The following is a 14,025-nucleotide window of genomic DNA, read 5'->3' on the forward strand; positions in this document are numbered from 1 at the left end:
TGGATAGATGAGGGCTGTTAGACACATCACATGGGGAGGTTGATCTCTACAAGTGAGGAACAGAAAGGATGCATTGCAGCTACCACTTTTAGGAATAGCTGTAGCCAAGTATCTACAAAATACTGTCCCATGTACCTTCATACAGTCAGAACAAACAGCTCTTTGGGGTAATACTCCAGAAAGCTTCAGCCTTCTTATTGTGCTGAGTACATCCAGTCTAAAAAATGTTGAGCGTGCTAACTGTTGAGATTTGGATGATTTCTATGCAAGTCTGTTGTTTTGGTTTGGGTTGGGTTTTTTTGGTTGTTTGGGGTTTTTGGTTTTGTTTTGGGTTTTTTGTTTTTTGTTTTTTTTTTCTGGGAGGGAAAGCTGTTGGAATAAGCTGAATATATATACATAAGCTGGAAACCTGAGAATGGAAAGGACAGTATGCATTCATTATAGATTACTGACAATGATTATAGGCAAACACGTACCAGTTGCTTAATGCAGAAGGGTCCAGAGGACCCACACCATATGTCACAAGCCACAAAATGTTTTCATAATTCTATGTAATTAAACACAGGATCAGAGATTCAAAAACTTGAAAAACTCAACTGGTCATGAAAATAATGGACTTGCTCATGACCTTTGCGGTCTAACAAAAGGGAAATTGTTCAGCAAAAATTCCCCCTGGGTTAATCCTGTAAAGTGGGATATGTTGCTAGACCAAATGTGATATTACCCATATAGCACAAAAAGAATCAACTTTCCAGCTTCTGTATAACTTTAATATGTGTAATTAGCTTTTGTGCTATGAATGCACTTACAAGAGTAATTAGTGTTCAGCTCTTTAATCAGATACACAGATGCACAACTCCATGTTTTGGTAAAGTTTATCGTTAAACAAATATACTAGCTCTTTTCCCAAGACACAATGAAACAATTCAGAAAAGATAATAAGTCATCAAGTCACCGTTTCATCTTTTTTCCATAATCCAAAGGATAGAATTTGATATTACTAAGTAGGTGACCTTTAAAGACTTTTTCCATGTTTTTATGTTGCTAGTGTTGGAGGCTAATAATTTAACAGATATTATTAGTAATATTGCCTGTGAATGGCCAAATCTGTCACAAGGTGAGAAAGGGAGAGTTTAAGATCAAGAAGTAAAAATATTTAAACACTTCAAAATACATGTATTATGTAATAGATTTGGTGTAACTTGAACTTATTTTAACAAATAATAACATATTAGCAATAAAAGTTTAATTATTATTTTTGCTAAAATAAAAACTTGTTTTTTAATTTTACTAATCCGTGACGGTTATAAAATACCTTCATTACATGGTCTACAGTTAAGGATAAGATTAACTTTCCTCTTCTTTTGCTCCTTGAAGTTAACAATTCAACATTTTTCTCAATGGCATATTAAAAATGTATGGTCTATAGGTAGAAATATATTTTAAATGCTCTGATGAAGTGTTTTTTGTGAACCTTTGGGAAGTTTTAGTGACTTACACTGGAGATGTATTTTCCTTTTCCTTTAAGTGATTATGGATTTCTTTTGTGATCAAATTTTGTAGTGCTTTTTAAAACATATAATGTGAATTCTGTAAATACTAATGCAAGTACATTAAAAAGCTAGTGTTTCTTGTAGATTGTAGTTGATACAGATTATAGGTGACTAGTACACCATCATAATGAAATTAGGCATGCTATTTTAATGCTGAAATATTTTAATGTTTTGATGCAAATGCTGAAAGGATTCATTTTTATTGTTTCTAAAATGCTGAATGAAAGTTATGAAATATACCTTAAAGTCTGTGAAATACTACTTATTAATCAACTCAGCACCTGTCTCATAGTGTATATCTCAAAGAGAAGTCATTGAAATCTAGGTCTTGATATTTGAAAGGAAAATTTATTATCTTCACCTTGATCACAGCAAATTATTTAAGGGCTCGGCATGACAGCTTTTTACTGTACTACTTGTTGATCCTGGAACAATCAATATAACCTTTACAGTCTGAAGACAGAATTTCAGAATGTAAGGAATTGTATTTTCTGAATTATTTATATAGATACTACTGTAGGATGTTATACAGCTTCAAATTGTCTGAGCTATATACAATGCTACTGAAAGAATGTCTTGTTTTTAGGAAAAGTACAATCAAAAAGAATTGGTTAGGAGTAAACATTAACTGTCCGCAAACTCAGACAAGAAAACACCTTTGATACAGTTCTTCCAGATCTGGATGTATTTTTAGAGCTCACTGACAAGTTGCGAACAGCTATCAGCTCTCATTTCTCCCAGAGGTGGAACAGTTTACTCAGAAACCAAGGCAGCCATCTCTTAAGTCTTCCAGCAGGGTACTGGCTATAAAATACTGGGCATCTTTCTTTACTGCAGGAATAAAATCAGAATCCCTGTTTCTCAGACAGCTTCCAGAAGCAGCACCTGAGGCAGAGCTGCCACCCGTTAGCAGGGCCACTGCCGCGGGCAGGGCGTGTGTACCAGGAGCAGCAAGGGCTGGAACCTGGGCGAGATCCCTTTGGCAATGTGGCCCTGTGGGCGAGGAGCATGTGACTTGCAGGAGGGTGGATTGCTCCTTCATGTGGCTGGAGGGAGCCTGAGAACAGTTCTATCGTTTGGAAAAGTTTTAAGCACAGACCTGTTGCCTAAGGAAGTGCATGTCCCACCAAGATCTTCAGAAGGATATAAAGTACATGCATGCTTAGAGGTGTCGCGTGGATGCAATAGTGGGCCATACTACCATGATAAATCACCAGTAATGAGGCAAATGAATAGCAAAGCTGCAAATGGATTTACCAGCTGGACCATGAATATGTTCAGTCAGGGCTGAGGAGGGCATGTTCAGCTCCCAGGACTCACGTTGCAAACGTAGCTTGTCCCAGTGCACTTGCCAGTGTACAGTGAGTTACTCTCACTGTGTAACTCCATGAGAATGTGAATGTGCTTTCACCTCCTGAGCTCTCTCTGTGATGTGAGGATGTAGGAGCAAACACAAGTCTGAAGATCACTAAATTAAAAGCTTGAGCTAAGATAGAAAAATTGGTTTTAGCTTCTCCATGATCACTTCTCCTTTTTCATCCAGAACTGGGAGTGACTAACATCTTCAGCATTTTCAAAACCTCTGAGCTAGCTTTTTTGCTTTTGCATGACAATGGAAGGAGATTGGCAGTGAGGGGGGGAGCTGTTGTTCGTTCTCACTGTTGCACCATTACCTCTTACCCATCACCCATGATGCTACTACTTTGAAGGCTGGTTTGCACCAAAGAAGGGGGCAGTGACACCAGGCAGACCAAACTTGAGCAAGCTGAAAGGGTGACCACCTAGTTTCCTTAAACCTGTTAATTTCTGAAATGCAGCCTTTTCCACAATTGTCCACCTAGTGCAGAGGGGAATTTCAAACATTTTGCTGTTTTCTTGAAGCATTGCTTCTGTACTTGCATGTCAGTGCTGTTTAATTTGTCTATTTATAGGCTAAATTACTAAATTTAGCTTATAAAAAAAGTACTTACCATGCTTTTTCTACTATGTGCTTGTTTTGCCTGTACAGATTTGTTGGATTTTATTACATTGTGTGCTTGGTGAAGTAACCCTATAGCAGGACGGTAGCTAGAATTATAACCAAAACAGCATGACTGTATGTCCTTCTTGTATTGTCTGTCCAAATTGCAGGAAGACCTTGGGATTTGGAGTGGGGGGTTTTAGTTTAAAGCAATTAAGACATAAGATGTCAAAAACTTCTACCAACATTAACAGAGCAGCACTCTTTCCTGAGCACTTTATTGTAGGTTTTCTTGATATCACTTGGCTTACAGCATGCTGAGCTAGTTGTAGTCCAATGGCTATATGTGATAAAAGTTTTTATTTCTTAAGCTAATAATTTCTCATTATTTCTCTAATGTGAGAAAGGAGTTGGGGGGGGAGGGGGAGTTGGGGAGGGAGTGGGGGTGCGGGTGGTGTCCAAAAGAATTTGCTGTTAACCTTTATTTAATCTCATTAAGGTAAGGGTCAGGAGAAGCATTATAAATAATTAATGCACGGTTCTACTTCTAAAAAAGCCTAAAAAATTTAGCTCTTTTTTATTCTGATCATGACATATCTTAACTAGCTAATCTCCAAATAATAACTTAGATCCCTTTCTGCTGAAGAAACTATTAATTGAATTTTTAGTATGCACTTGTTAATTTTTCTACTTACTAACCCCTCCGTACCAGAGCTGGAATCAATACATCAGATTTCATTCGTCCTGGGAAAGGTGTCAGCAGGAAGGCTGTTGATTCTGGTGCTTTTTTAAGGTGTCTGTTAATAATGTATGAAATGGAATACTGTTCAGTGCCTGTTTCTGTGGCTGATTTGCCTTTCAATATGCAGCAAGATACAACTCTCGTATACATTGTGTTTTACTGTCACTCATATAGTTACACTTCAGTTTTCCCTGTCATTTCTGGGTGCATCGCATGCTAAAGTGATGGGCATAATATGCAAATAGCAGTAGGTTTTAATCCCTTACAATCATTTGAATAGTGAAACATGAATCCTTGTTCTGTTTTTGTGGCAAAATGCTTCACAACATTGTTACTCAGATGCATTAAAAACTACAAACAAATGGTTGTGTTATAAAGCTATTATATTACCAGTCATCATTTTTAGAGATACAAAACTCGTTTGTTGGTCATTACACTAAGAGGAAACATTTAGAACTACTCTTGGTGGAGGACTATGAATAGAAAGGGAATGTTAGGTATTTTCAACGTGATGTCTGTTTGGTAGGAAAGTTGACTGCTGCCAATTAATAATATTTAATTAATTCTTACTAAAAACTAAACACTATATCACTAGGAAAAACTGAATGGATCTCTCAAATAATTGATTTCCCTACTTACAAGCAATCTAGATTTTTTATAATTGTTCAAACTGTAAGCGTTACTTGTATTGAAAATCTAATGTAAAGCCTTCATCGTCCAACAGCTAGAAATTTTTCTTAAATTTCCCACCCACATATAACCAAAGGCTAGTTTCCTTTATTTATCTTTTTCTAATTTACTTAATGAATTTGAATACAATATGATTCTTATCTTATGTTTTCCAAGGTTAAACCAGCCAAATAAATTAACTTCTTCTCATAGGACAGTTTCTGGTCCTGGCAAATCTCTTTTACATATATTTGGTCCAACACATTTGATAAAGATACAGGTTCAAAATAATATGAAATTGTCTGCTGTGTCTTTCAGAAATATTCTGACTGATGCAACACAAAATCTTGTTTCCCTTTTCTGTGGATTCCCACTGATATTTCTTAGTGTCACCATGTCACCTTTCTGTATTATTATTATTATTATTACTACTACTACTACTATTATTATTACTATTATTACTATTCTCATCATCATCATCACCACCATTATCATTATTATCATTATTATTATTACTTGACAGTCGTTTCCAGTTTAGAGAGTCAACTTTCCCAAGATACTTAATCACCCTTAATCTTAAAACTACAGGTGTAGGATTATGTGTGTTGTATTACTAAAACTGAATTTCTGCAGTGTCACTTCTCCAGGTTCTCTGGCTCTTCTTGTGGGGTGTCTTCTCCTCTTGTCTCTTCACTAAGTCCTCTACTTTCTATTGTGAGCAGTGCTCCAGATTTTGTGCCAGTGTCACCACATATGATATTGTTCTTCAGAAGTTTCTGTAATGACTTCCCTCCAAACTGACAGTCCCTCATTTAAACTAGTTATTGCTTCAGTGTTCATATGTATTGCATAATTCCAGTCTTAATCCTTACCTTCTCCAGGCTGACATTTTTTCTCATACCACCAAACCAAATGACTTGCTGAAATCTTTTTTGTTGTACAGAAACCTGTGATTACTCGCAGCTTAGTGTTGCATTGTATTTATAGTACCCATTATTGAGAACATCCTGATGTGCTTGTAGCTACTGGAATTTTTAATTTTTTTTAAGCTTGTCCTTCAGTTGTTAAGGTACTCTCAGCTTGCTGCTGTTCAGACGAACAGTATCTTCTCAAACACAGTAGATGGTACATGTATTCTTCATATAAATTAAATGCCCCTTGAAGTCACTAGAAATTGTGAATAAATCTTCGTCTTTAGGAAAGCTAAACTCTAAAAAGCAGGGTGAGGAAAGACCAAGAATAATTCCTATTCATCTTATTTCTAAACTTATTCAAAGTCCAATTTAGATAAAATGGTCAACAGTTTAGTACTACTGTAGATTTAGGAAAAGCTAAAGTGGTTGGAGGATTAAATTCCATGTCCTCTCTGTTAAATGAAAGAAATTGTTCTTAAACAATACTCAAAGAAAAAATGTGTTAATTTAAAAAGCACCGTTTGCATTCAGTCTTTTAATATGTGATAGCCTTGCAATAATAAAGTAGGTTGTTTGGGGCTTTTGTTTATCCATAATAAGAACTTTCCTTTTTTATTACATCAGTAAATCACAGGGATTACAATGATTTGAGATCTTGCAATGCAGATTACATTGTGCTTATGTGTTAGCTATTGTATTTCTCTGCCACGATGATAAAGCATTGCCTTTATTTTAATTTGTCTCTTATTTTTTTTATTCTGGCTTGCCTTTCTGAGTTCCTTAGAACGTGAAATTATTATTCACATTTCTTTCCAATTTCTAGTTGCATCTAGTGTGAAAGGAAGCAAGCAAAAGTCCTTGCCAACTCTAGCATTAGTTGTTCTCTAAGTATTTTTCAGAAGATAGCAAACTCTTCAGGAAAGCCATAGTCATGCAATATGAAAAAATAAAATTTTGTGCTTCCATGTATTATATTAAATTGAAGACAACTTCTCCCATTCACTGCTTTCAGTGAACGTAAAGTGGTTGTATGATGTCAGACTAAATGTTGATTTGACAAAATATCCTCTCTCTACAGTAACCGGTAGAAGCTGCAGCAGGGATGTAAGACAATAGACATATTGTGACACAGATTCAGCTGGAGCTTCAGGAGCCTGCAGTACAGCAATGTTGTGGAGAAAGTGTACCTTCTTGTTTACATAGCAGTGATGGAAGTCTCCCACTAAGCTGTTGGCTCACTCTTTGAAGCCATGCAAGTTTTTGCCATCAGCAGCTTGTTCTGTGGTTGAGCTACGTTTTTCCCTTTTCTGGTTTTGAATCTTGAGAGCATAATTGTGTGTTCTTTATGTGAGAAAAGACTGGTGACTGTTCCCATCCATTTCCCTGATGCTGCAGCTGACTTTACAGATCTTGAGGTTGGACTTCTTTGAATTACTCCCTTTCACCCTAGTCATCTAGTCATCTAATGAGTCACATGTGTGATCATCTGGTGACCTTTGCTAGTACCTTTCTACTCATATCTTTCTGATTTCAGGTAGGACATCACAATACAAGGCAGCTGCCCACACAGCCTTCAAGATTCAGGTGCAATATGGACGCAACCATATAATGATGTTTCTGATTCACCCTAGACTTGTTCTTATGCTATTTGCTTTTCCTCTCATCAGTGTTGAACATTGATGTGACATTTACACAGAATTGCCTACTGTGTAACTAGGTTGTCCTTCCAGAGTGTTAACAGCTTGCACAGTCTGACATTCTTGAGATGTAATTAGGATTGCCTTGTTTGCATGTGCTTTGCATTTATCTACACAGAATTTAATCTGCCATTTTATTACTTTGCCATTCAAAGTCATGAGAACTTTTGCAGGCAGGTTTACTTTTAACATGCTGAATAATTTGTTTATATTCAGTAAATCTTTCACCTCCATTTCCAGATCACTGATGACTGCACTGACCAATTCAGGCCCTTACACAGATAAGTTCTCCAGGAAGCTTAATCATCTTTCCTTTTGGCTCCTAGGCTTGACCACCTTGCTTGGAAATTTCAAAGCAAAGTTAGAATTTCATTTAATTGCTTTCATCTAGATGTTAAACATTTGAGTTGTAAAAAGACATTTTTGACCTGCAGTATTGTGGCACCAAGATTAAAACCTGCTATCTTCAGGAAGAATTTATGATTTTGGTGTCATCTTTGTTCTGAACTGTTTTCTCTGTATTGAGATCTATTGGAAGTGTTCAGTATCATAATTTAAAATGGATGAGTATGGGTTTTTTATATGTGTGATAGTATTGTATTACTGAATTGATTCAATATTTTTTTCATTGCTGTTGTTAATCTGTTGTTGATTATCAAAAGCAAAATCATTAGTATAATGGAGTACATCCTCTTGCTATGATTTCCATGGAGCATATCTAATAAACCAAGGCATCTGAAATTGGAATGTAGTAAAAACGTGGTATTTATATTAATCAAATATTCCTGTTAGATGGGTGATGCTAATGAATCTGCTATGATGCTGAGCTTGTAATAACTCAAAGGTTACGGAAGAATTTGCACAACAGGAGGATTGCATTTACTTTTACAGCAATAGTTTGTCATCTGTTAAAAATCTTTTGGATAAAATACATTATACTACTTTAAATAAAACTGTGGAAATTCAGATATCAGAAGTTAAATGTGTAAAGGTAGTAAATAGTTGTTTCAGTTATTCTCAAATATAATTATTCATTGTGGATGAAGAAAAATTCAAGTGATCCTTCATGGTTAGAACACTTAGGAAAGAGTGTCAGGATTTATGGGGAAGGATTTCAACACCATTCAGCAACTAGTGCGTCCCCCTTTCTTCCTTTCATTTTCAATGTTATATATTTTCTTTATTTATTTTCCTATGAGGGGATTTTAATGTAAAATTCTAAATATGAAAATCCTGGATTCCACCCTTTCCAGAAAAAGTGGAGAATACAAAAGCTCAGTCACCTTGCAGAGCACACATTGGACAGCTTTAAATAAAAAGGGGCCAGGAAGGGAGTATGGCTTATAACCAGAGAGATGGGAATCTCACCTCGTTGGCTGATCTTTTTCATTATTCAAAATGTAAATTGAAGAGAGGGAAGGGAAAATTATCCTTCCAAAGACCAAATATCTTCACCCAGCCCTTTCCCAGGCACTTCTCCCTAATTGAATCGATAATCTCTGATCTGTCTGTCTGCCAGAATACATCTCTTGCCCTCAGAGAAGACATATTTTGATTTTGCCAGCGCTGCTGGTTAAACACTGACTCAGTACTAATAGTGTTGGTTCCTGTTCACTATATGAGCAAGGAAATTGCCCAAACCATCGTGTCCCTGGTTCATCTCGTCTCATATGACAAGCAACATACCCACTTCCCAAGACAGAACAAATGTGCTCTAACAGCTGTAGGTAGGAGTTCTGTGAATAAGGAGTATTTGAGTCATTTTGTGTCTATGTATGTGTTTTTCACACTCACTCTTGCTTTAATATAGCAGACATAGCTGTTTTATTAAAGGGAAATTTAAAATAGATTAACATCGTTCTCAGAATCAGGTTCTTTTTTTCTCCAATGCGATATGACTGTAGCCTCAAAAATGCAGACCTGACTAATAATGTTAGCTATGCTCAAGCAGAGTCATTTGGGGTCTGAATGGAGTGGGAGGGAGGTTCTACAAATTCTCGATTAAAATTCCAGTTTTCTAAATATGACACTGTGTATTTTTTGTACATGCTAATGGGTTCTATTCATCATGAATATTAGCTTTGCTAGGAGTTATTGTACATCTGTTGCCCTGTGCTTAATATTACTTCTAGTAGCAAAACTTCTGTTCTAGAAGGAACTGAAGTAAGATGACCTACGTTTGGAGTCTGAGACATTGTGTATTATATATGTGGAGCATATCTAATATGTTCTGTTACATATTAGACCTCACCCCTCTTGATTCCCTCAGTGTATAAAAGAAAAACTTCATTATCCATCTCAAAATCTGTTTAGTGCTCAACCTTACACCTCCTTGAAAACCATTTTCTATATAACTAGCACATTTTCCCTATGTATTAACAACAGATCAGTCTGCAGATGAAAAAAAAGCAGCCTTTTCTCCTTTATCTGCTACTCATGGGAAATAATTCTGTTTCTCTGGAGTTAGTAGGTGTTAGCATAGCAAAGAACAGTAGATCTTAAAATTATTTATGATGTTAATATTTTACTCCTTATCACTTCTCATTTAAGAATAAATATTCATCATATTAAGTTAATAATGAGGGAAGTTTTCTTTTAGGGAGGAAACTAAGTCAGAGAAATTTTATGCTTTGCTCATAGTTTAGCTGTTAGCACAGAAAGGTATAAAGGCCAGGTGATACTTTAAGTCCTAGACTTGTGCTTCAGCCTTAAAAGGTATCTCTTCACTACATCTTCAATAGAAAATATTACCAGTACTAATTTGGCAGAAGTAGAATGTCTTTTTTGCCACAGAAATACATTGGAAATTACTGAAGATGAGTTATACTAGCATGACCTATAGCTTAATTGACATATTATTGCTGCCAACTCACATCTTCCAGTGGTTACATTTCTGTCATTGGATTCTTTGTCGCATGGAAAAAATATAGTTTTGTTTAAATGAAATCCATTCAGTTTTTTAATAAGTAGCACTATCCATTTATGTGTGCCTAGAAAATACAACTATCTTTGTACTTCATAGACATAAATCCAATAGCCTCTTTAAAAACATCATCAGTGCTGTTAAACTTACAGTAAGGATCTGTGTTAATAAGGGTTTAGATGTAGGTGAAGACTTAGTGTTTAATGCATAGCAGCATTCATTCTGCCCCTAGGAACTCAGAAACATTACCTACAGACCTTCAGTTAAGAGTTTCCTTTAGTTTTGCAGTTAGGTGAAGATAAAACCCAAGATATCTGCCCTTCTGTTTAGTTAGAGGACAATATTTACTTATGTGGACAGCACTGAAAATGAGACCAAAACAGTGTGAATAATTCCTGCTGAAAACTTTAAAGTTTTTACCTAAAAATAGTCGTGATGTATTAGAATTGGTAGACCAACAATGCCAATGCAGGTCCTTTTGTGGGTAGAAGTACTTCCACTTACTGTCTTTTTTTTTTTTTTTTTTTTTTTCATTTCTATCTCTCTTTCTAGATGCAGCAATTGTTCCATGAAAACTATGAACACAACCGCAAAGGTTACATTCAAGATCTTCACAACAGCAAGATTCACACAGCCATAACACTTCATCCAAACAAAAGACCAGCCTACCAATACAGGCTGCACAGTTACATACTGAGTCGCAAAATTTCTGAACTGCGCTATCGGACCATCCAGCTCCATAGAGAAAGTGCCCTGATGAGCAAGCTCAGTAACAGTGAAGTAAATAAGGAAGATCAGCAATTGGGAATGATGCCATCATTCAATCATTTCCAGCCACGTGAAAGGGATGAAGTCATCGAGTGGGAGTTCCTGACAGGAAAATTTCTTTACTCAATGGTGGAGAACCAGCCACCCCGGCAGAGTCTGAGCAGCGTCCTGAGGGCTGCACTGGATGACACCGTGATGCAAGTCATGGAAATTATAAATGAGAACTCTAGATCTAGAGGAAGGCTCATTGATTTCAAGGAAATACTGTATGGCTACCGCAGGGTGGACCCTCTGCACGGAGTGGAGTACATTCTGGATTTACTGCTTTTGTACAAGAGGCACAAAGGAAGGAAAGTTACGGTTCCGGTGAGACGCCACGCTTACCTTCAGCAATTATTTAGCAAACCTTTCTTCAAAGAAGCAAAGGAGCTGGATGTAAGAAGCCTACTGGAGGATACCAACACTGACACTCAATCTTTCTCTTTCCTTTCAAATTCTTTAAAGATTTTTTCTTCATCATTCCAAGGCACCAAAGACATTGCGAGACGCAGTGACAAGAAAATACATATTCTTGTCCCTCTCACAGGAAGATTTGACATTTTCTCAAGATTTATGGATAACTTTGAGAAGACTTGTCTGATACCCAGTCAGAATGTAAAGTTGGCGATAATTCTCTTCAGTTCCGAATCGGGCCAAGATTCCAGCAGACACATAAAGCTGATGAAAGAATACAATGTTAAGTATCCTAAGGCAGATATGACCCTGATTCCGATGGCAGGAAAGTTTTCTAGAGGGTTAGGTCTTGAAATGGCCTCATCTCAGTTTGACAATGGCACTTTGCTGCTGTTCTGTGATGTTGATCTGGTGTTCACACCAGACTTCCTCCAGCGATGCAGAGATAACACTATTCAGGGAGAACAGGTTTACTACCCTATCATCTTTAGCCAATATGATCCAAAAGTAATATATGGAGACAACCCTCCAGCTGAGGGTAGTTTTGTTTTCACAAAAAAAACTGGATTTTGGAGGGAGTATGGATTTGGAATTACCTGTATTTACAAAAGTGATCTACTTACTGCTGGTGGATTTGATACCTCAATTCAAGGCTGGGGACTAGAGGATGTAGACCTCTTTACTAAAGTGATAACATCTGGCTTGAAGGCTTTCAGAAGTCAAGAAGTAGGAGTTGTCCATATTTTTCATCCAGTTCAGTGTGACCCCAATTTAGATCCAAAACAATATAAAATGTGCTTAGGGTCCAAAGCAAGTACGTTTGCCTCTACCATGCAGCTTGCTGGACTCTGGCTACAGAAACATTTGGGTGTCAAGTACAATCAAACTGTGTCCTGACATCTCAGCTTATTTGGCCTTTTAAGGGAGTTTACCTCATTATTGTTATTATTATTTGATCTTGTTGTCATAGTTTTAAACTCCCTCCTATTGTCTTCCAAAGACTGTTGACCTCAAACAGGATGAGTCTGCTGTTCACTGATGTTTCTTATAGCTACTGAACTGGTGAGGTGAATTCCTTCATGTTTCCTTTGTTTGAAATTCAGTCAAGTCACAGAAATCATATGTTCCCATGGAGCACATGCATCACAAGAGACTGCATGAGAAGAATGTTCTCCTTCAGCTTTGGGATGCAGTATCGTCTTTGCTGCATTTCTCAGATTTCATGTGATATAAATATTTACTGGTGAAGGTACCACAAAAGTGCTTTATGCTTCTTCTGGGGATGGAACTCTGTAAGATAAACTTGAGTTTTATAATTTATATGAGGAGTTATATGTATAAACACTACTTTTCTTCATCTTTAGAATTTTTAAAGTAAATGAATAACTATGATTGTACCTTTATTTTTTAAAAAAAAGCTAAAAAAAAAAAAAAACCCAAACAAAAAAACCACACACCAAAACCACAACCAAACAAACAACACCCAGAAAAGCTGAGGAGCTACTTGCAAATACAACTGGTACTGGCTACCAAGATCCTTAAATGTCTTATTATAATAATGAACTCCTCATTGTTGTTCACTCTAAGTGTAAATGAACTTTATTTTCACAAGGAACAGGATTTAGTCAGATACTCATGCACACTTTAAAAATTGTGTGAACCAACGTTCTTCATTTGCAGGCAAGAAGAAACTATGACTTAACATGGTCGTTTATGATAAAGTGCAGGCATACAGTATTCTTTTTTTGAAACACATAGTATAAGTTGCTGTTCCTCTTCTTAGACTGAGTCTCTAATACATAATTTTCTTTTACATTCCTTTCATAAAGCTGCATTTCATACAGAGTATTAGAAGTTAAAGCTGTATCTTTTTTTTCACATTTTCCATGAATATTGGTACTCAGTAGTAGGTTGTTGTTCAGTTAAAATAATTGTAGAATAATTATTTAAATTTCAAAATTTACTATTGCTGGTCAAAGTTCCTTGCCAATATATTTATATTAGTGAAGGTTATAAGACTGTGTTAGGATTTATCTCTCTGGAGTTGTCATATTGTGGATTCACAGAGTAAAGTATTTAAAATACCAACATAAGAAGTAATAAAATCAATTTCTGTAATTTAGAGAAGTATTTATATAGGGATGTGTGTGTGTGTGTGTGCGCGCGCACGCGTGTGTGCACGTGCGCACGTGTATATCCCTATATATATATATATATATATATAAAGAGTAATTTCAGAGTATGTTCCTTTTTTTCAGTTCAGGCAGAAATTTGTTACAATTGTAATTTTTGCCACGTGCTTGGAACGTTTCATGTTATACTGTGGTAAAAGCTCAAAGGCATCCA

The 14,025-nt window shown here is 36.3% G+C and overlaps 1 protein-coding gene across 1 annotated transcript in view; it reads left to right on the forward strand.

Moving 5' to 3' along the window:
• The window catches only part of CHSY3 (chondroitin sulfate synthase 3), a 165,367-nt gene extending 152,265 nt beyond the window's left edge, over nucleotides 1-13,102 (forward strand). The window contains exon 3 of the mRNA XM_040580901.1: nucleotides 11,011-13,102. Coding sequence (XP_040436835.1) covers nucleotides 11,011-12,576 — 1,566 coding nt within the window. The 3' untranslated portion in view covers nucleotides 12,577-13,102. The remainder of the gene's footprint in view (nucleotides 1-11,010) is intronic.
• Nucleotides 13,103-14,025: the final 923 nt, after the last annotated feature.

The sequence above is a fragment of the Falco naumanni genome, chromosome Z, assembly GCF_017639655.2.
Source record: "Falco naumanni isolate bFalNau1 chromosome Z, bFalNau1.pat, whole genome shotgun sequence".
Classification (NCBI taxonomy): domain Eukaryota; kingdom Metazoa; phylum Chordata; class Aves; order Falconiformes; family Falconidae; genus Falco; species Falco naumanni.